General features: G+C 45.5%; 1 protein-coding gene across 2 annotated transcripts in view; it reads right to left on the reverse strand.

The window, feature by feature from the left end:
* Positions 1-440: 440 nt before the first annotated feature.
* LOC144597529 (uncharacterized) overlaps positions 441-23,295 on the reverse strand; it is a 48,272-nt gene continuing 25,417 nt past the window's right edge. For both annotated transcript variants that reach the window (XM_078407019.1, XM_078407011.1), the window contains 4 exons: positions 15,650-18,680; positions 9,502-9,639; positions 5,042-5,129; positions 441-1,892 (listed from right to left, as the gene is read on the reverse strand). In XM_078407019.1, the coding sequence (XP_078263145.1) occupies positions 5,068-5,129; positions 9,502-9,639; positions 15,650-18,680 (3,231 nt within the window). In that variant the 3' untranslated portion in view covers positions 441-1,892; positions 5,042-5,067. The remainder of the gene's footprint in view (positions 1,893-5,041; positions 5,130-9,501; positions 9,640-15,649; positions 18,681-23,295) is intronic.

A 23,295-nucleotide genomic window follows, 5' to 3' on the forward strand; every position in this document is an offset into this window, starting at 1 on the left:
GTAGCGACCATAGAAAGTGGTCCTAGTTGTCGAACCCTCAGATTGGCCAGCAAGGTCACGTGTGGGTGCGACCGTAGGGATTGGTCCAGAGAGCGACACCGCTGATTGAACAGCGTTGTCATGTGCGCTTTTGGCGCCTGAAAAGAGTCAGTTGGGAGAAGTCTTCGAAGAGAACAGTTAGTTTTAATGGTTGTCTGTAATCTTGTTAAGAAAACTTTGTAATCGAATATTGCTGTCGCAATAAACTTCTTCAACAAAGATCAAGTTTCCAGACTCGCCATAATCCTCTAATTCTGAGGCTATGACCTCTAGTCCTAGACTCCCCCACTAGTCAAAACATCCTCTCCACACCCACTCTAGCCAGTCTGCTTCAGATAGGCAACAGAAGGACGACAGATTTTTTTTTTTTTAATTATAAAACAGGAAATACTGGTTCCCAAGTGATTTTTAATCAAAAAATAAGTTCAGCATTACAGACAAGTTAGAAATACAGTGATGGTAACAATTAATGCAGAATTGATTTGCTGCATAAACTAATAGGAATGAATTGCAATGTTAAAATTGTACTCAAGTTACAAGGCTCAAAAGCTTTTGCTAGTCGTGAGGATTACTTTTCAGCACCCTCCCGCTCCCCTCCCAAGGCAATGCTGGTCCAATAAGCAATAGTGACAGATTCTTGCAAGATATGTACCAGAGCTATTATTTAGTCTGAAGAAGGGTCTAAACCCAAAACGTCACCCATTCCTTCTCTCCAGAGATGCTGCCTGTCCCGCTGAGTTTCTCCAGCATTTTGTGTCTACCTTCAATTTAAACCAGCATCTGCAGCTCTTTCCTACACGTAACTATTATTTTTATGACTGCATGTTGTGTCATTGCCCCAACTTAACATCATCTCGGTTTTTTAAAAATCTCCAGAATCTGCTTTTCAGTTCCAAAAGGCGAGTACAATTGGTACGTTTAGCTTCCATTCAGTTGGAGAATAGATGCAAGATTAGGTGCACTTTAGTAGTGATTTGGGTGGTAATAAGACTGGGGCAAATCACCGAGACTGCTCTGCCACATCCTTGAATCAGTCCTCATCTCACATTTTATGGCAAGTTTTTTTTTTGGCAATTTAAATCACAGAGTTTCGACTAGGTTGGCAAGTCAAATTGGAGCGTTCTAATCTACAAAAGGCTGGTTTGGAGCAAATCCCTTGTCCGCTTCAATCCAAATACGAGAGCTGTAAGCAGATTAATTTGACCCCAATGTGGGCAACCCACACACCTGCAACTAATCTCACGCGCTCATTTACACATTCTTGCTCTTCAGCCAGCAAGCCCCTGACGCAACTTATTGTGGAGGCTTTGCACACCTCCAAAATATAACAACTGATACTAAGACATTAAACAAAAAATGTGTGTGTGTGTGTGTGTGTTGCCAATGCACATACATTCAGTTGCAGAATACCACTACACACAGCCAAAGACTGCAGTACCTAAAAAAGAAATGAAACTTACATCTATGAATAGCAAAGTAAATATTTTTCAGATCCATTTTGTACTTTGTTTTTAGGCACTCTTTATGATTCATTTTAATACATTGAATGAATTTAGTAAATATACATTAGATTGTTATAAATTGGTATTGATTATTCAAATTAAACGGTATATATATATGTTCAAGACTGCAATCAATAGGTTTTTTTGGCACTGCGAATTCCAAAGTAAACATGAAACTAGAGTTACTACTCTAAGTTAGTTCAGTCTTGATTTTAATGAATATGTAGCTGGCTCCATAGTCTATATCTGGTCCCACTTATGTTCAGATGAAATATCATACAAAATCAAGTCATCTTCAGTGAATACCAAACAAAACTGAAAATGCTGGGAATTCAGCTGCGCAGGCAGATTCTGTGAAGACAAACAGAGTTAACGTTACGTTCATTCAGTCAGTTTGTGAATGCAGGAGAATTCATGAGCAACTCTGCACGCAGAGGCCAACACAATGCAGCACATGATTACAAATAGACAATAGACAATAGGTGCATGATTAGGCCATTCGGCTCTTCGAGCCAGCACCGCCATTCAATGTGATCATGGCTGATCATTCTCAATCAGTACCCCGTTCAAGCCTTCTCCCCATACCCCCTGACTCCGTTATCCTTAAGAGCTCTATCTAGCTCTCTTTTGAATGCATTCAGAAAATTGGTCTCCACTGCCTTCCGAGGCAGAGAATTCCACAGATTTACAACTCTCTGACTGAAAAAGTTTTTCCTCATCTCAGTTCTAAATGGCCTACCCCTTATTCTTAAACTGTGTCCAACCCCTTAATAATCTTATATGTTTCGATCAGATCCCCTCTCATCCTTCTAAATTCCAGTGTATACAAGCCTAGCCGCTCCAGTCTTTCAACATATGACAGTCCTGCCATTCCGGGAATTAACCTAGTAAACCTACGCTGCACGCCCTCAATAGCAAGAATATCCTTCCTCAAATTTGGAGACCAAAACTGCGCACAGTACTCCAGGTGCGGTCTCACTAGGGCCCTGTACAACTGCAGAAGGACCTCTTTACTCCTATACTCAACTCCTCTTGTTATGAAGGCCAACATTCCATTGGCTTTCTTCACTGCCTGCTGTACCTGCATGCTTCCTTTCAGTGACTGATGCACTAGGACACCCAGATCTCGTTGTACGTCCCCTTTTCCTAACTTGACACCATTCAGATAATAATCTGCCTTCCTATTCTTACCACCAAAGTGGATAACCTCACACTTATCCACATTAAACTGCATCTGCCATGCATCCGCCCACTCACACAACCTGTCCAAGTCACCCTGCAACCTCATAGCATCTTCCTCACAATTCACACTGCCACCCAGCTTTGTGTCATCTGCAAATTTGCTAATGGTACTTTTAATCCCTTCATCCAAGTCATTAATGTATAAATGTTATAGCTTCCAATCCAACACACTGCAACCAGACATTTGGATGCTCAGTGGAAGCTCAGCTATGCCCACCAACATACAAAAGGCTCCTACATTGTCAACAATCCAGCAGATGTCTTTCACTAGACGAAGACAAGCCAGCAAGCTCAGATCTTTGTCATTCACACCAAAAAAAGGTGCCATCCAAAACCTGGCTGCCTTGGACCAGAACTGCTCGATTGCACTCAAAGTCTAATTGCTGGAGAGGCTACCAGTCAAGCAGCAGTCATGCAGTCAAGCTGAAGTAGCACTACAAGGGCAGCCACCATGATCACTTGGTTGTTGTTACAACTTCAGATAGCTCCTCTGTCCCTCCCTTCCCCTCGTCCTTCCCAGATCTCCCTCTATCTTCCTGTCTCCACCTATACCCTTCCTTTGTCCCGCCCCCCGACATCAGTCTGAAGAAGGGTCTCGACCCGAAACGTCACCCATTCCTTCTTTCCCGAGATGCTGCCTGACCTGCTGAGTTACTCCAGCATTTTGTGAATAAAATGATCACTTGGTCATGTGTACATGGTGTTTTTGGGGATGCTTTACGCAAACATTTAGGATCAGTCCACTTATTTTAGAATTGTTGCCATTCAAATATTGTGATAATCAAAAATTAGACTAAAGATGGGACATGTTGCTACGTTGAAAAATTTAGTGAATTCGAGTAGAGGAGTTGGATGTTTTCCATTATTTTTCTGGCTCCTCTTCCTCTCCTTCCCACCCTTTCCACCTCAGTCCCGTCCCCCCCCCCCCCATGTAGAATACACCCTTACACATACAACGTTGTGCAGCAAATGACAGACCACCACAAATATCAAGATCTGCTCTCTTAAGGGCCTGTCTCAGTTACGCGATTTTTAAGGCGACTGCCGGCGACTGTCAAAGTCGTAGCAGATCGCCAAAATTTTCTTTTACCCGACGACAATGACCACGACAATGACCACGACAATGACCACGACAATGACCACGACAATGCCGAGTCAGGTCGATACAAGTAACCTTTTTATTGTGAAACTAGCACCTGGCTAAGAGATTGCACCGTCTTCGGAAACATCGCAAAATTCCCACGCTTACCTGACCGTCAAACTGTCGCCTCCAATCTACCTGTCAAATGTCCTGACGGTAAATAAATTGGTTAAACAAAACTATCTTCTGGTGTCTTCAAATGCCTTTTCTAAAAATGCACCTGCGACAACCTAGCAAACCTGGGGACAGCATGCGACAGACAGCGCCCGCAATAAGTTACGATACCTGGCGACAAGCCAGCTGTCGCCGAGAAATTTATATCTGGAATTTTTTCCGCGACGCGCCGAGATCCGCTACGATTCATTGAAGACTCCTCACGATCATGCCCGCGACACCCCGGCAAACGTTCGGCGACAGCCTAGTCGCTGGCAGTCGCCTTAAAATCACCTAAGTGGGACAGGCCCTTTAAGCACTGCAGGAGTCCTCCACAGTAACACAGACAATGGAATTATCATTTGAAGATATCACTCTGGAATCCTATTATGCACATTGAGTGAATGATAATGAGACACCTAACCAGCTAACCTAACCTGCCACCCAGAAGCCACCATGTCCTTTCCTGTATTTAGTCACAAAATGCTGGAGTAACTCAGCAGGGCAGGCAGCATCTCAGGAGAGAAGGAATGGGTGACGTTTCGGGTCGAGACACTTCTTCAGACTAAAGAAGGGTCTCGACCCGAAACGTCATCCATTCCTTCTCTCCTGAGATGCTGCCTGACCGGCTGAGTTACTCCAGCATTTTGTGACTAAATAACCTTCGATTTGTACCAGCGTCTGCAGTTATTTTCTTACATGTCCTTTCCTGTGACAACTCAAACAATGTACAATTCCCTCCTAAACAAAGAATCCACTGAGAGTTTTGGAACACGAGGCATCAAAGGTAAAGGTTTCCCTTTCCTTCGTGGGGATCAGTTGGACTGTGAGAAGCAGAAATCCTTCTCCCATAAAAGGAAAACCAAACCTTCTTGCCATTGTTACAACCCTACGTCTTCCCCGGGATCTCTGCAAGATGAATCACGGCAACAAAAGGACTTTAGTGAATGAAGATTAAACTTACCATGAGTCGGCAAGGCATTAAAAATATTATATCTTGTTACGATAAAGCTTTCCACCGAGCATCCCTAGTGCAGTCTCAAAATTCTCATCTGTTGAAAAGATGAAATATCACAAATACTGATAATGTCAAAATATGTTCACAAATACAGATGCTCCCCAGCTTACAATAGACAATAGACAATAGACAATAGGTGCAGGAGGAGGCCATTCGGCCCTTCGAGCCAGCACCGTCATTCAATGTGATCATGGCTGATCATTCTCAATCAGTACCCCGTTCCTGCCTTCTCCCCATATCCCCTGACGATGCTTCGACGTACGATATTTCAACTTTGCGATGGTGGAAACGGCAGCTCGCTTCCGGCCACGCGATCAGGTGCATTAAATGCCTTTCGACTTACGATACTCTCGGTTTCCGATGGGTTTCTCGGAATGTAACCCCATCGTAAGTGGAGGAGCACCTGTATGTATTTTGTAGTAAGGGATAGCATCAACGACGCGAGGGATTTTATTTGCGGATACTTGAATTACAACAATGCAAAAGGTTCATATTGTTCATCTGTTGACATTGTTCCTATTTAGGTAATAATGAAAGGAGTTGGGTCTATTGCAGACCATACAGCGGACTTGTGTGGGCATGGTGGACATGTCTAATGTTCCGAACACTTGCTTCGCAACAAGAGGAGATTAATGCAACTGTTGGAGCTTAGGGGAACTACTGGAGGTGATAAACATAGCAAATGAGAAAGTATTTAAATAATTTAACATCTCTCAAAAGTAGATAAACTATTAAGACCTTACCGAAATATACCACAAGGAGAGAGTGGATGTGGAGAGGATGTTTTGATTAGCGGGAGAGTCTAGGACTAGAGGTCATAGCCTCAGAATTAAAGGACGTTCTTTTGGGAAGGAGATGAGGAGAAATTTCTTTAGTCAGAGGGTGGGTGAATCTGTGGAAGTCTTTGCCACAGAAAGCTGTGGAGACAAGCCCGGATGTATTTAAGGCAGAGATAGATAGAATCTTGATTAGTACGGGTGTCAGAGGTTATGGGGAGAAGGCAGGCAGAATGGGGTTAGGAAGGGGAGATAGATCAGCCATGATTGAACAGTGGAGTAGACTTGATGGGCTGAATGGCCTAATTCTGTTCCCATCACTTATGATCTTATGAAGCCATTTAAAAAGTAAGGAAGGAAACTGCAGAGAGTCTGATTATCAGTTTTTAATTCTCCCTGGCGATAGCACCAATGTCGGAGGATCAGCAGGCAGCTGGAATCCCAGACCTTCCCAGTTCTCCCTCTATCTTCCTATGTGCAGTTTTGGTCTCCTAATCTGAGGAAAGACATTCTAGCCTTAGAGGGAGTACAGAGAAGGTTCACCAGATTGATCCCTGGGATGGCGGCACTTTCATATGAAGAAAGACTGGATAGACTCGGCTTGTACTCGCTGGAATTTAGAAGACTGAGGGGGGATCTTATTGAAACATATAAAATTCTTAAGGGGTTGGAGAGGCTAGATGCGGGAAGATTGTTCCCGATGTTGGGGAAGTCCAGAACCAGGGGTCACAGCTTAAGGATAAGGGGGAAGTCTTTTAGGACCGAGATGAGAAAACATTTCTTCACACAGAGTGGTGAGTCTGTGGAATTCTCTGCCACAGAAGGTAGTTGAGGCCAGTTCATTGGCTATATTTAAGAGGGAGTTAGATGTGGCCCTTGTGGCTAAAGGCATCAGGGGGTATGGAGAGAAGGCAGGTACAGGTTACTGAGCTGGATGATCAGCCAAGATCATATTGAATGGCGGTGGTGCAGGCTCGAAGGGCCGAATGGCCTACTCCTGCACCTATTTTCTATGTTTCTATGTTTCCTGTCTCCACCTATATCCTTCCTTTGTCCCGCCCCCCTGACATCAGTCTGAAGAAGGGTCTCGACCCGAAACGTCACCCATTCCTTCTCTCCCGAGATGCTGCCTGACCTGCTGAGTTACTCCAGCATTTTGTGAATAAATACCTTCAAATGATAGAAAAGTTAGTTGTGTGGTTGTCAACAAGAAGAAAAGTCTAACTTTGCAGAAAGACTAGATGGTCTGGTCAGTCGTTATGAATGCGGACAAATGCGTTTCCGGACATTAAATGGGTAACGGAGTACACAATGAAAGGGAGGTTACTTAAGAGTGAGGATGAGCCGACAGACATCAGAATATGTGTGCATGAATGAGTAGGAAGGAACTGCAGGTGCTGGTTTAGACCGAAGACGACACAAAATGCTGGAGTAACTCAGCGGGACAGGCAGCATCTCTGGAGAGAAGGAATGGGTGACGTTTCGGGTCGAGACTCTTCTTCAGTTTGAGTTATTCCAGCATTTTGTGTCTATCTTCTCTATGTGCATGAATCCTTAAAGCAGCAAAGTGATATGGCTATTAAAAAGTGATATGACTAGTGATATAGCAGTGATATGGCTAGTATGAACATTGACCTCCAACTTTAGATAGTTCCTCTGTCCCTCTCTTCCCCTCCCAGATCTCCCTCTATCTTCCTGCCTCCACCTATACCCTTCCTTTGACCCGCCCCCCCTGACATCAGTCTGAAGAAGGGTCTCGACCCGAAACGTCACCCATTCCTTCTCTCCTGGGATGCTGCCTGACCTGCTGAGTTACTCGAGCATTTTGTGAAATAAATACCTTCGATTTGTACCAGCATCTGCAGTTATTTTCTTACACTGGCTATTAAAAAGGCACAGGAGTGTCATTCAGGGAGTTATGAAATAAGCATGGAAGTAGCAGCCATTAATTCAAAATGTAGTTAACCATTTAATGTTATTTGTGTTTAAAACATGTAAAAACTCTATACTTGGAGCTTAGAGAATCTACCGAGAGGGTCTCCAAGGGAATGTTTTCTGTGTTAACCACCTTCAGCGTATGAGTGACTGGAGACTGGTCCGACTAGGCTTGTACACACTGGAATTTAAAAGGATGAGAGGAGATCTTATCGAAACGTATAAGATTATTAGGGGGTTGGACACGTTAGAGGCAGGAAACATGTTCCCAATGTTGGGGGAGTCCAGAACAAGGGGCCACAGTTTAAGAATAAGTGGTAGGCCATTTAGAACTGAGATGAGGAAAAAAAATTTCAGTCAGAGAGTTGTGAATCTGTGGAATTCTCTGCCTCAGAAGGCAGTGGAGGACAATTCTCTGAATGCATTCAAGAGAGAGCTAGATAGAGCTCTTAAGGATAGCGGAGTCATGGGGTATGGGGAGAAGGCAGGAACGAGGTACTGATTGAGAATGATCAGCCATGATCACATTGAATGGCGGTGCTGGCTCGAAGGGCCGAATGGCCTCCTCCTGCACCTATTGTCTATTGACTCAGTTCAAAGGACACAACAAGGGGTTGCTTTCGTTTATTATCCGAGGGGTAGAATGCAAGTGCGGGGAAGTTGTGCTGGAAATAAAGTTAGTCCACAGCTCGAGTACTGAGCACAATTCTGCACACCACGTGACAGGAAAGATCTGGCACTGCTGGGGAGGGTGCAGAGGAGATTTACACAGATCTAAAGCTGGAGTAACTCTGCGAGACAGGGCAGCATCGCTGGAGAGAAGGAATGGGTGACGTCTCGGGTCGAGACCCTTCTTCAGAGTCCATCAAGTATCTCATTAAGTTCATTAAGTGCGGCATCCACGGGTGTCAGAGGCTACGGGGAGAAGGCAGGAGAATGGGGTTAGGAGGGAGAGACAGATCAGCCATGATTGAATGGCGGAGTAGACTTGATGGGGCAAAATGACCTAATTGTACAATTCCTTATTATCTAGCCTTACTATATTTATGAAGTGCTTGTGACCAGCAGAGTTTAGGGCCTTTGCTGGAAGGTGGTATGATAGACAATAGACAATAGGTGCAGGAGGAGGCCATTCGGCCCTTCGAGCCAGCACCGCCATTCAATGTGATCATGGCTGATCATTCTCAATCAGTACCCCGTTCCTGCCTTCTCCCCATACCCCCTGACTCCGCTATCCTTAAGAGCTCTATCTAGCTCTCTCTTGAATGCATTCAGAGAATTGGCCTCCACTGCCTTCTGAGGCAGAGAATTCTACATTATGCTGGGTAACTGTTTTTCCAATCAGTACAAACATCGCTGCCTCCTCTCAAGTCATAAATTTCCTCTGATACATATATATATATATATATATATATATATATAAATAAAAATTACACTCTGGAGGGAACTATGTGGATTTCCAGGATCAACAAGTTCTCAAATCCATTTGGACAAGATATTCTTCCTTTCCACAAAACACTAATGTGTGAATCTGGAGAGAGAAATGTATCTGCCATGTGTGTGGAGTTTTACTCTTTTTGTGGGAGTAGAATGAAGACATAGATGTCATTTTTCTCAAAAGTGAACAATCCCGTGAACAATTTATTTGATTCTTTTTGCATTTGATTTGGAAAAAACAATAGAATTTGACCATACCTTCATCATCGCTGCTGCTGTGATAGCCCGGCTTATTCTTGTAACAGAAGAAAGTTGGGGGAAGAAGCAACTTTAAGGCAAGAGCTCTCTGTTCTGGAGTCGCTGTAACTTCACTCAGCATGACCACATCTTCATCTTCTACTCAGAAGCACCGAGATAAATAAAAATCACAAAACATTAGAGGTCATTTCTCGTCCTGATCAATGGTTTCAATAAAATGTAATTGGACACATTTTTAGAAGTACACCGATCAGTGTAGACATGCAAGGTTATCTGTGGAATTCTCTGCCACAGAGGGGGCCAATTCACAGGATGGTTTCATGAGAGGGAGTTAGATTTAGCTCTTCGGGCTAACAGAATCAAGGGCTAACAGAATCAAGGGCTAACAGAATCAAGGGATATGGGGAAAAAGCAGGAACGGGGTAGTGATTTTGGATGATCAGCCATGATCATATTGAATGGCGGTGCTGGCTCGAAGGGCCGAATGGCCTACTCCAGTACCTATTTTCCATGTTTCTGTCTTCTATTTGGAAATAATGACAATTATTCAACCCAAAGCAGTTATTTTTTTTCCTGTAAATTCATCACCAGAATTTTTGGAAAAAACTATTTGGAATTCATTCGACTGCAGTTTACTCAGTGTGTAACTGAGCTCAAGGTATCAGGGGCATCTGTATTTATTCCCCAGTTTTGCTCAGTTTAACTGGGCAAGAGCAGTCTCTAAGTGAGCTCAAAGCTGAAGACAAAAATCAGACACCATTTCCAATTCTTCTGCTCTCAAGTAAAAACTGAAGGGCAAGGTGAGAGAAAGAAATGTAGAAAAAACGCCTTGCAATATCAGAATCAGCCCCAACAGTCAATCAATCAGCTGATTGAGGCAGAGGAAGAAATAATGATTTTAAGGATAAAATGCTCAAAGTGAAGAAATTGCTGAAAATACAATCCTACCAAATAGTCAATTCAGCGAAGTTAATTTTGATGAGAACATTTTCTCAAAGTATTGAGAACAGCCTCAAAAATATTCTGTGCAGGAAAGAACTGCAGAAGCTGGTTTAAATCGAAGGTAGACACAAAATGCTGGAGTAACTCAGCGAGACAGGCAGCATCTCTGGAGAGAAGGAATGGGTGACGTTTCGGGTGGAGACCCTTCTTCAGGCAAAAATATTCTATTGTTTTCAATCTGCTTAATCTGGAATCAACTATATATAAACACAGTAGTGCAGTGGTAGGCATGCTGCTTTGGAGGCACCAGAGATCTGGGTTCGATCCTGACTACGGTTGCTGTCTGTGTGGAGTTTGCATGTTCTTCCTCTGACCCCTCTTCTGGGGCAAAGGTGACCTGCATTAGAGGGACAGGTTGCATCTGAACTGGAAGGGGACCAATATCCTTGCAGGGAGGTATGCAAGTACTACTCGGGAGGGTTTAACTAGATGGGAACCAGAGTGCTAGATCAGAAATGGGAATGGGAAGGTAGAGGTTAGGACCAGTAAGTCTCAAAAGGAAGAACATGCAAGGTGAGGTGAAGGAATATGGTGACACTGGTGGGCTGAAGTATTTATTCCAATGCAAGGAGTATTGCGGAGAAAGCAAGATGAACTTAGACTGAGTTGATGCTTAGGACTATGATTTTTTATTTATTTTTTATTTTTTATTTAGAGATACAGTGCAGAAACAGGCCCTTCGGCCCTCCGGGTCTGCGCCGCCCAGCGATCCCCGCACACTAACACTATCCTACACCCACTAGGGACAATTTTTACATTTGCCCAGCCAATTAACCTACATACCTGTACGTCTTTGGAGTGTGGGAGGAAACCGAAGATCTCGGAGAAAACCCACGCAGGTCACGGGGAGAACGTACAAACTCCGTACAGACGGCGCCCGTAGTCAGGATCGAACCTGAGTCTCCGGCGCTGCATTCGCTGTAAGGCAGCAACTCTACCGCTGCGCCCTTGTGGCAACTGATATTGTGGCAACTGCAGTAAAATGGTTGTGAGAGGACAAGACTGGCAGCTCAATGTTCCAGCGTTTCAATGCTTCGGATGTGATCGAGAGGAAGGCAACAAGAGAGGGAGGAGTTGCACTACTAATCAGGAAACCATCACAGAAGCACTCGAAGAGGGCATATTGGAGGGTTCTTCCACTGATGATATGGGTGGAGTTTAAAAATATGAAAGGTGCAAGCACTCTATAATGGGGTTGTACTACAGGCCCCTCAATAGAAAACAGGAGATAGAGACGCGGAACACAAAAGTTGCGGGTTGCCCGAAAGTGGAAAATGTAACATTTATCCGTTGGGCTGCAGGTCACCCAAGTGGGATAGGAGTTGCTGTTCTGCTAGTTTGTGCTTGTCTTCACTGTGGCAGTGGAGAAGGTGAAGGACAGACAGGTCGTTGGGCTGGCGGGCCGTGGAGTAGCAGAGGTTGGAGCCGCTGTGGGTCCAGAGCCCACGGCCGTCAGAGCCCCTGGGCTGGGTCGTTGGAGCCCGTGGCTGGGGTCAGAGCCCCTGGGCTGGGTCGTTGGAGCCCGTGGCTGGGGTCAGAGCCCCGGGGCTGGGTCGGTGGAGCCCGTGACCGGGGTCAGAGCCCCGGGCCTGGGTCAGTAGAGACCGTGGCTGGGGTCAGAGCCCCGGGCCTGGGTCGTTGGAGATGGTGGCTGAGGTCAGAGCCCCGGGGCTGGGTCGGTGGAGCCCGTGGCTGGGGTCAGAGCCCCGGGGCTGGGTCGGTGGAGCCCGTGGCTGGGGTCAGAGCCCCTGGGCTGGGTCAGTAGAGACCGTGGCCGGGGTCAGAGCCCCGGGGCTGGGTCGTTGGAGCCCGTGGCTGGGGTCAGAGCCCCGGGGCTGGGTCGTTGGAGCCCGTGGCTGGGGTCAGAGCCCCGGGGCTGGGTCGGTGGAGCCCGTGGCTGGGGTCAGAGCCCCGGGCCTGGGTCAGTAGAGACCGTGGCCGGGGTCAGAGCCCCTGAGCTGGGTCGTTGGAGCCCATGGCTGGGGTCAGAGCCCCTGGGCTGGGTCGTTGGAGCCCGTGGCTGGGGTCAGAGCCCCGGGCCTGGGTCAGTAGAGACCCTGGCCGGGGTCAGAGCCCCGGGCCTGGGTCAGTAGAGACCGTGGCCGGGGTCAGAGCCCCGGAGCTGGGTCGTTGGAGATGGTGGCTGAGGTCAGAGCACCGGGGCTGGGTCGGTGGAGCCCGTGACCGGGGTCAGAGCCCTGGGCTTGCGTCGCTGGAGCCCGTGGCTGGGGTCAGAGCCCCGGGGCTGGGTCGGTGGGCCCGTGACCGGGGTCAGAGCCCCGGGGCTGGGTCAGTGGAGCCCGTGATCGAGGTCAGAGATCCGGGGCCGGGTCGGTGGAGCCCGTGACCGAGGTCAGAGCCCCGGGGCCGGGTCGTTGAAGGCCTTGGCTGAGGTGAGAGCCCCAGGCCTGGGTCGGTGGAGCCCGTGACCGAGGTCAGAGCCCATGGCTGGGTTGGCGCCACTGATGTGTCCGGAGAGGACCCAGCAGCGATAGTGGAGGGGTCGATGAGGGCGCCGACCGACAGAGGAGGGCGGACCACACGGAAGTGAGGACAGCACTGCCGAGGGAAGAACAAAGGGGGACCTGGCGTGGGGGGACCACCTGAGGGGGGGAGAGAAAAAAAACAAAGGGGAAACTGGCACGGGGGGGGGGGGGGGGGATTTGTAACTTGGTAAGCGCCCCTTGCGGGTGGCTATTTGCATACCTTGGCGAGGCCAAAGAATTTCACTGTGACTTGGCACATCTGACAATAAAGTACTCAATTCATTGTGAGAATTTGAAGGGGGAGTTAAATGACTTCTAGCAGGAAGCTCAGGATGCCTTTGCTCACAAAGTGCCGATGTTCTGCAAAAAGATCACATGGTCCCATGATGCAGAGGAGGCCACATTTTGAGCACTAAATGCAACAGATAAGGTTTGAGGGTACAATGGATTTGTAGAGCTTGTTTTAAATTAAAAACAGACGGCTGTTAAAAGGTTGAGAATGTAGATAGTTTTTGTACCTCAATTAAACACACTGATGTTGGCAGACAATAGACAACAGGTGCAGGAGGAGGCCATTCGGCCCTTCGAGCCAGCACCGCCATTCAATGTGATCATGGCTGATCATTCTCAATCAGTACCCCGTTCCTGCCTTCTCCCCATACCCCCTGACTCCGCTATCCTTACGAAATTCAGAGAAATATTATGCTGTGCAGGTCCACCACTGATTTTCCAGCACCCTGTGGGTTCCAGAGACTTGCCGTATTATCAGTTTTGCCGACCAGAGGTCACAACCTTGGGGGGGCTGAGAAACTGGCCCGGCAAAGCCAGCCGGCTGGGGAAGACGGCTGTGGGAATGAATTTGCCGGCTCCATCTGGCCACAGTCTTAGAATAAAGGGGAGGCCATTTAAAACTGAGGCGAGAAGGAACTTTTTCCACCCAGAGAGTTATGAATTTGTGGAATTCTCTGCCACAGAGGGCAGTGGAGGCCAAATCACTGGATGAATTTAAAATAGAGAGCTAGATAGAGCTCTGGGGGCTAGCGGAATCAAGGGATATGGGGAGAAGGCAGGCACGGGTTATTGATTGTGGATGATCAGCCATGAAGTTTAATGCAGATGAAGTTTAATGCTGATAAGTGTGAGGTGCTGCATTTTGGTAGGACAAATCAAAATAGGACGTACAGGGTAAATGGTAGGGAATTGAGGAATGCAGTGGAACAGAGGGATCTGGGAATAACTGTGCATTGTTCCCTGAAGGTGGAATCTCATGTAGATAGGGTGGTGAAGAAGGCGTTTGGTATGCTTGCCTTTATAAATCAGAGCATCGAATATAGAAGTTGGGATGTAATGTTAAAATTGTACAAGGCATTGGTGAGGCCGAATCTGGAGTATGGTGTGCAGTTCTGGTCTCCAAATTATAGGAAGGATGTCGACAAAATGGAGAGGGTACAGAGGAGATTTACTAGAATGTTGCCTGGGTTTCAGCACTTAAGCTACAGAGAGAGGTTGAACAGGTTGGGTCTTTATTCTTTGGAGCGTAGAAGGTTGAGGGGGGACTTGATAGAGGTTTTAAAATTTTTAAGAGGGACGGACAGAGTTGACGTGGGTAGGCTTTTCCCTTTGAGAGTGGGGAAGATTCCAACAAGGGGACATAGCTTCAGAATTGAGGGACAAAAGTTTAGGGGTAACATGAGGGGTAACTTCTTTACTCAGAGGGTGGTGGCTGTATGGAATGGGCTTCCGGTGGAAGTGGTGGAGGCAGGCTCGATTTTATTATTTAAGAGTAAATTGGATAGGTATATGGATAAGAGGGGATTGGAGAGTTATGGTCTGAGAGCAGGTAGATGAGACTAGGTCAGAGAGAGTGGTCGGCATGGACTGGTAGGGCCGAACGGGCCTGTTTCCGTGCTGTAGTTGTTATATGGTTATATGGTTAATGGCGGTGCTGGCTCAAAGGATCGATGATCAACTGGTGGGGGGAATGGGAACATTGCTTTGGGTCCAGTTTTACAATCTCCTTCACTATAGGCCCTTTTCCCCTGTTTGGTCACTTTCTCTGAGTTTGAACTGGAAACTCAAACCAGAACCAAAAGCAAAAACAGGGCGCAAACCAGGAGCAGCAGTGGCAAGTGGGGAATCGGTTGCTGCTTTCTGGATAGCTTCTGCTTTTGTGTTAACATTATCAATGAACCCAAAACTGCTGCTTTTAGGTGCAATACAGTGTGGGACAAGTGTAAAATCGTCGCTGTGTGAAAGATTTGGTAGCTCTAAAACGATCCGTCCTGCTGGACTAAACGAAGAGCCTGCTTTATCAATCAGGTCGTTTTCATGTTCTGCAGGAGAAATGTCACTCCTGCACCTATTTTTTAATGTTTCTATGAGTTCCAGAGCCACAGCCGCAGAGGGAAAATTTGACCTGGTGATTGGCTTGGAAGTGTCGATGAGGCAGAGGTCGAGATCGGCCGCCACACCCAGCCTAGGCGCCACACTTTTAGGGGGGCATTCGTTTGGGAGGGGGGGGGCGGGAAGATTTCAAGTGCGCTCTCGTGATTTTGTCCAAATTAAAGGACCAGTTGCCGGGGGGAAAAAACAAAAACTATGGTGGACCCGTATTAAAAATGCACTTTGCTGTATTGTAGAACACCTCCTGTACGATTTACCGTGCAAAAGCTTTTCCTCCTCTTTCAAATCAGGTGCCGCAGCAGACGAAACACTCCCACTGCGATCACATTTTGAGGTGTCTTCTGCTGAACAGCTCGCGTTGTTTTCTGTGGGTTCGGGCATCTCAGTTGCACTTTGCACTGTTTCAAATACCACTCTGAACATCTGAGCAGCTTCTTTCAACTTAAAGTGCACAGCATAATCTAAATAGGTCGCCTTCCTCTCCGAATAGTCCAGCGCGCTCCAAGTCCAGTTATGATCGCAGTTCTGCGATTCTTTCAGCTCCAGGTCACCGGTGATCCAATGATTGGCACAGCATTGATTAGCAGAGTTCCACATCACCAGCCGCGGAAGAACTCTTGTTTTGCACCGCAAAATTCTAATCTCTCCAAATCCTCGTTCCATCCACTGCAGGGATGATTTTTCCAAGTAGTATAACCGCCCTCGGTTGGAAAAGAGAATGTCTTCCGTAGTTATTGCTCTGGGTCGATGGTCAACTGGTGGGGGGAATGGGAACATTGGTTTGGGTCCAGTTTTACAATCTCCTTCACTATTCCCCCTTTCCCCTGTTTGGTCACTTTCCCCGAGTTTGAACTGGAAACTCAAACCAGCACCAAAAGAAAAGACAGGAGCAGCAGTGGCAAGTGGGGAATCTGTTGCTGCTTTCTGGATAGCTTCTGCTTTTGTGTTAACATTATCAATGAACCCAAAACTGCTGCTTTTAGGTGGGACAAGTGTAAAATCGTTGCTGTGTGAAAGATTTGGAAGCTCTAAAACGATGCGTCCTGCTGGACTAAACGAAGAGCCTGCTTTATCAATCAGCTCGTTCTCATGTTCTGCAGGAGAAATGTCACTGCAGGTTGCAGAACTGTGGTGCACTCCAGTGCGTCCAAGGTTTTTAGAAAAATGCAACCCTTGTGCATCCTCGATTTGATCGCACAACACAGGTGATTCTTTTCCTCTTTCTTCAACATTATTGGAAAATTTCTCCGAAGAAGCTTCAAGTGAAGGTGTCATGTTACTCAGTTGCAAACCGGGATCAGATTCTTCGTCCTTTCTCGACTGTTGTGTACTTCTGGGAGCTTCGGATGTTGCAGTTTCCTTTGCTTTGCTGGTTCCAATTCCAAAATTCAGATGTGCAATACCGATTTCCAGTTGGTGGATTGCTGAGGAGTGTTCTTTCATGAAATGTACACGTCTAGATCTAGCTGCTTTTTTCTTGTTAACCACCACTGGTTTACAATTTATCCCATTTTCAATTTGCAGTGCTTTTTTAGGTTTGCATTTTTCAAAACTGTCATTGGTCGATGTTTCGTCAATACTCTGTTCACTCAATGCTGGTGGCAAATCTTCATTCTTAATGCCAGGTGAATTATTATGTCTCGATGGTTCAGCAACTATCGGTATCTCAATTTCTTTCTTCACTTCGAATAAATTGAATGGTTTAACAATGTTTTGGTGCTGACTTGTTGCCAAGAGTTGTTGACTTAAACAGGTCATTGGCTCCACAGGAATGGAACCAGTTGAATGCTTCGTGGAGCAACCGGAAAACATTTCCAAGGAGCGACTGGAATAATTTGATGCCTTGTTTCTTTGAGCTGGCTTAAAGCTACCCGAAAACAGCGAGGAAGGGGAGGAACTAAACAAAGTTGAAGCAGCTGTGACAGTACTTGGCTCCTTAAATTTAAAGACAGAGGATCTGTCAAGAGACAAAACCTTCACATTTGGAACATCACTCTTGGCCTGAACTTGTGTAAAGAATGTAGACGCATCACCACTTGCAACAGCTGAATCAATGGCAGATGAACTTATCCAGTTTCTTGAAGGTTTAGTTGATTTTTCTGTAAATAGCTTGTTGGCAAGGCTGGTAAATAAAGATTTCGATTTTTGAATTTCAGAACTGAAAATGGAGCTCATTGGCATTGTCATGCTTTGATCACCTAAAGGTCCCAACGTTTTTAAGCTGAAAGGTGATTTTGGTGAGTTTTTCTGTGAACATTCTTCTGTGGTTTTTGCCAAGGATAAAGCACATGCTGTTCCAACTGAATGGCCTTTGCCACTGTCAGCAGCTGGAGTGATACTTTGTCCAATGTCACGGGGTACATTTTCACCAGGCGAGTCAGAAGCAATTTTATTGTGAAATACACTGGTCAAACTTGTGAGTGTGCTGCTTGGGGAAAAGTATTCACTTGCCTTGTCAGATCTGAAACTTGATGCCAACAGAGCTTGTTCATTTCCCGTTTTGGTGGCCAAGTTGTTATTGGCAGTGTTTCCAACTGCAGAGTTATTGGACAACGTGGGTGAGTGGGAAGCACAGAAAGTGGCTGTGGGTTGAACTGGTCCCAAACCGAAGACAGAAGTACTGGAATGATTTTGTGGATGTGGTAATTCAGAGGACTTAGTTACTGCGGAACCAGCAAAACCAAAGCCAAGGTTTCTGAAGAGCTGGTGTTCATCGGTTTTGGCAAAAGCTGGCACTGCTGTGCACGAGGTTGAAGTGGCTGGACTAAACGCTGTCGCACCCGTTGGCCGAGTCTTCACAACACTTGGAGTGCTAGAGATGGTTTCAGATTCAGACGATGGCGATGGAACGGGTTTATCTTCTTGCTTCTTTTGCTCAGTGCCGCAATTTGGCAAGTTAGTCAATAATCTCTCAAAGTTTGGAACAGATGACTCGGTGAAAGCGGCTGCTGAATCACAGGCCAGAGGCTCACCTGTTACATTTGGCAACTTTGCAAAATTACTGGATGGAGAAAGGTCAGGGCTTGGAATTGGTGTTGTACTGGTAATGGTTGCGTCGCCAAGAGGCAGTTGCAACTCCAAGTTGCCTGAACCATGGACACGGATTTTCTTTTTAACTTTTTTACTGGAATGACCAAAGCTAAACAGTTTGACAGGACGCTGCTCGACTCCGTCACACTTTTCCAAAGCACCCGCGGAAGCACTGCTATTTACATTTCCGGAACAATCCTCACTCATGAAGCAATTCCAGTCTTTCCTGTAGGACTGATAATACTTGAAGCGTACTTCCTAGGACAAGAGCAGAAAAAAAACTGAAATGTATAACTTTCCATCAAGAAAAATAATTCAGGAATTCATCAATTAAATGTCATACAACAAGCGCCACCGTACAGATTTTTTTTAAAAATCCCACACACATAAAAATAAGCATAGAAGTACAAAAGGTTAATGATTTCCAGTTGTAACAACGACTCAGAGCAAGACTGCCAAGTCAGATGTGCCATAAAGAATGTACCACTGTTCCAAGTTCTCAATGATGTTCCGAATATCAAAAACCAAGGAAATTAAATTTTCTTTGAATGTAGGTCTAATTTAAAATTTTCTTCCCATCCAGATAAGTGTAATTTTTATCCAACACAAGTTAGTTTTGTGGTAAACACTTGTCTCATGAAACAAAAGACCTAGTTGGCACAGGTGATACCAACACAACAAACTTGTATTCAAATGATTTCACCAGTGGATTGACATCAGAAACCACATGTTTAGACCATAATGTTGTATCCTCCACATGTTCAGACCGTAATGTTGTATCCTTATTGTTTTGATGTGTTTATGCTTTATTCTTAATTGTGAGCGGAGCACCAAGGCACATTCCTTGTATATGCACATACTTGGCCAATAAACTTATTCATTCATTCATATCACAGAACACACACTTCCTAACTATTTAACAACTGTCGATTTGTCAGATCATTATCTCAATTAAACTAATCAGTAATGCAGAAGCAGGAAATAAATCATTGGATTAAGATATTTAATCTGACATTATACTGCATTTTCTATTTCAACAAATACTAATTATTTTCAGATTTCATGAATATTCTTCCATAAAGGTGGTTGGCAAATTAAGCAGCGTCCATTAAGCAAATATTAGTTATTCAATCGGAGTAAGCAGTACACACACAATGATAAATACAACAAGTGCAAGATTGAAGTTTGAAAACTGAGGAGTGGAAAATAATATTAAAGTTCAACAAACAAGAATAACCAATGAAGTGGATTTAAGAGTAAAAATATTTGGCAACAGCTCCAGGAATGGAGTGCGAAAGAGGTGATTGGTTCAGGAGTCAGATGGCAGTGGTGAAAGTGTTCTGAAGTTTGAATGTCCAAGGTTTCAAGCTCCTATAGCTTCTCCTAGAAGGTAGAAGAGAGAAAAAAGGGATGGCTAGGCCGCCAGGCATCCTTGACAATACTCCCAGCCTTCCTGAAACAACGCGCTGAAGATAGACTGGATGGAAGAAAGTGAAAGACCTGTGATGGACAGAGCCATGTTCCCCATGCTCTAAAGGTTCAGGTGCTCGAGAGCAGGTTAATTCCCAACCCGGACTAATGATTCCTATCAGAATACTTTCTGAAGTTTGAGAGAATCCCAGTGGATACAGTGCATTCAGAAAGTATTCAGACCCCTTCACTTTTTCCACATTTTGCTACGTTACAGCCTTATTTAAAAATTCAGTTATTTCTTTTTAATTACTTTTCAAAAATTTCTAAACACCTGTTTTCGTTTTTTTTTAATTCTGGGGCATTGTGTGTAGATTGATGATTAAAAAAATGAATCTAATCCATTTTAAAATAAGGCTGTAACGTAGCAAAATGTGGAAAAATAGTGAAGGGGTCTGAATATTTTCCAAATGCACTGTATGTTGAATCTTCTCATGTGCCCAAAAAAGTGACTATGCTGATGTGGTTTTTTTAGATCACATTTTTGAAAGTATCAGGTTGGGTTGGGGGTGACATGGATGCCTAGGCACCTGAAGTGGTCAAGCTATCGCTGTAGTAGCTCAATTGATGAGGACAGGGTTAAGTTCACCCCCTCGTATCCTTAGGTCTATAACCAACCTCTTTCATCTTGCTGACATTGTCCTGATACCGTGATACAAAGTTCCTGATCTCTTTACTGCAGTCCATCGCATCGTTGCTCCTAGATCTGGCCCATAACAGTGATCTGAATGGTGGCCGATTAGGGGAAGGGGAGATGCAACGAGACCTGGGTGTCGTGGTGCACCAGTCATTGAAAGTAGGCATGCAGGTGCAGCAGGCAGTGAAGAAAGCGAATGGTATGTTGGCATTCATAGCGAGGGGATTTGAGTATAGGAGCAGGGAGGTTCTGCTGCAGTTGTACAGGGCATTGGTGAGACCACACCTGGAGTATTGCGCACAGTTTTGGTCTCCTAATCTGAGGAAAGACATTCTTGCCATAGAGGGAGTACAGAGAAGGTTCACCAGATTGATTCCTGGGATGGCAGGACTTTCATATGAAGAAAGACTGGATAGACTCGGCTTGTACTCGCTGGAATTTAGAAGATTGAGGGGGGATCTTATAGAAACGTACAAAATTCTTAAGGGGTTGGACAGGCTAGATGCAGGAAGATTGTTCCCGATGTTGGGGAAGTCCAGAACAAGGGGTCACAGTTTAAGGGTAAGAGGAAAGTCTTTTAGGACCGAGTTGAGAATGTTTCTTTTCACATAGAGTGTGGTGAATCTGTGGAATTCTCCGCCACAGAAGGTAGTTGAGGCCAGTTCATTGGCTATATTTAAGAGGGAGTTGTGGCTAAAGGGATCAGGGGGTATGGAGAGAAGGCAGGTACAGGATACTGATTTGGATGATCAGCCATGATCATATTGAATGGCGGTGCAGGCTCGAAGGGCCGAATGGCCTACTCCTGCACCTATTTTCTATGTTTCTATGTTTCTATATCATTGGTGAACTTAAAGATTGGGTTGGCTATTATACTTGGTGGCACAGTCATGGGTGCGGAGCAAGGGACTAAGCTTTCAACCCCCAAGGGACATCAGTATCGTGAGCCAGGATGGACGGAATGTCATGAGCCATTCGAACCGAATGAGATCTGCTGGTCAAGGTGTCCAGAAGCCAGTTGCAAAATGGAGGCCAAGGCCAAGTTCCAGAATTTTTATTTAATCTGCACTTTCTTTGTAACGGTAACGCTATAATACTCCAACACTATTCAGCATTCTGGTACTTTTCCTTTTGCAATAAATATTGTACAAATATTTGGCTTGTTTGTACTCGTGTGTAGTATGATTTGAATGCATTGCATGCAAACAAAGTTTTCACCGTATCAAGACATGTGACAATAATAAACCAGTACCAAATTTGAACGGTCCAGACCCAAAACGCACTTATCCATGTTCTCCAGAGATGCTGCCTGACCTGCCGAGTTAATCCAGCACTTTTTTTTTTGTAAACCAGCATCTGCAGTTCCTTGTTTCTACCAAATCTGGGGACAGGTTTATTCAGTAGTCAATGTGTTCCTATTGTCCAGATGCTCCCGGGGCTGAATGGAGTGTAAAAGAGATGGTGTTCTCCGTAGATCTATTTGTCCTATGTGCTAACTGCAGGGGGTCTAGATTGTGCGGAAGATTGGAGGGAATGTGGGCCATTACCAAACTTTTAAAGAACTTCATTATTCACAAAATGCTGGAGTAACTCAGCAGGTCAGGCAACATCTCAGGAGAGAAGGAATGGGTGATGTTTCGGGTCGAGACCCTTCTTCAGACTGATGTCAGGGGAGGGGGCGAGACAAAGATAGGATGTAGTAGGAGACAGGAAGACGAGTGGGAAAGCTGGGAAGGGGAGGGGAAAGAGAGGGGCAGAGGAACTATCTGAAGTTAGAGAAGTCAATGTTCATACCGCTGGGGTGTAAACTGCCCAAGCGAAATATGAGATGCTGTTCCTCCAATTTGCGCTGGGCCTCACTATGACACTGGAGGAAACCCAGGACAGATTGGGAATGGGAGGGGGAGTTGAAGTGCTGAGCTACCGGGAGTTCAGGTTGGTCAGTTTTTTTTCTTACACACGTGGCCAGTTGATTGTTGCACGATTTTAGAAACATCCAAGGGGTTCCATGCGACCAGCCACTTTTGAGGGTTTACCCTCACAAAAGCAGATCTTTCCCCACTATGACGTATGGACAGAACCAGTGGGGGATGGGGGAAAGAAATGCACCAATGTGAAACTTGGTTTGCCTTGGCAAAACAGGCAGTTTCATCCAATAGAGATGTGCCTTTGCCAAAGATCGGCCGATTTCAGCTTGTAGCCCATGGTGGTATTCCAACTCCACCACTCGCCTGGCATCTGCTTGATTGAATTGAACCTCCAGCTTGTTTCAGAAGTCTCTCATGCCATTACTAGCAACCTTGGAGATCATAAATGCCTTCTTATCCAGCGAGGGCTTTGTCCATCATGACATCCTTGGAACTAGACCACAGAGAATTAACCCTCTTGATCATCCCAGGTTTTTAGTTAGGACACATGTAATTGCCTTTGCCAGAAGACAGTATTCAATGCCTTTCTTGATGAACTGCCTGATGACTGAGGCATACTTGTTAAGACCACTACATCCAGCCTGAATATGGTCCAGTCTACCTCAAGGCAGTCCTGAAGTGGAGGCTACCTCAGACCATCACTGGATTACATTCCTTGTTGGTGCTATGTATTTCAGTCTCTCTCTGAAAGTTCATAAATGATGGGAGTAGAAATTAGGCCAATCGGCCCATCGAGTTTACTCCGCCATTCAATCATGGCTGATCTATCTCTCCCTCCTAACCCCATTCTCCTGCCTTCTCTCCATAGCCTTTGACACCCGTACTAATCAAGCTGGCA

Source organism: Rhinoraja longicauda, chromosome 1 (assembly GCF_053455715.1).
Source record: "Rhinoraja longicauda isolate Sanriku21f chromosome 1, sRhiLon1.1, whole genome shotgun sequence".
NCBI lineage: Eukaryota > Metazoa > Chordata > Chondrichthyes > Rajiformes > Arhynchobatidae > Rhinoraja > Rhinoraja longicauda.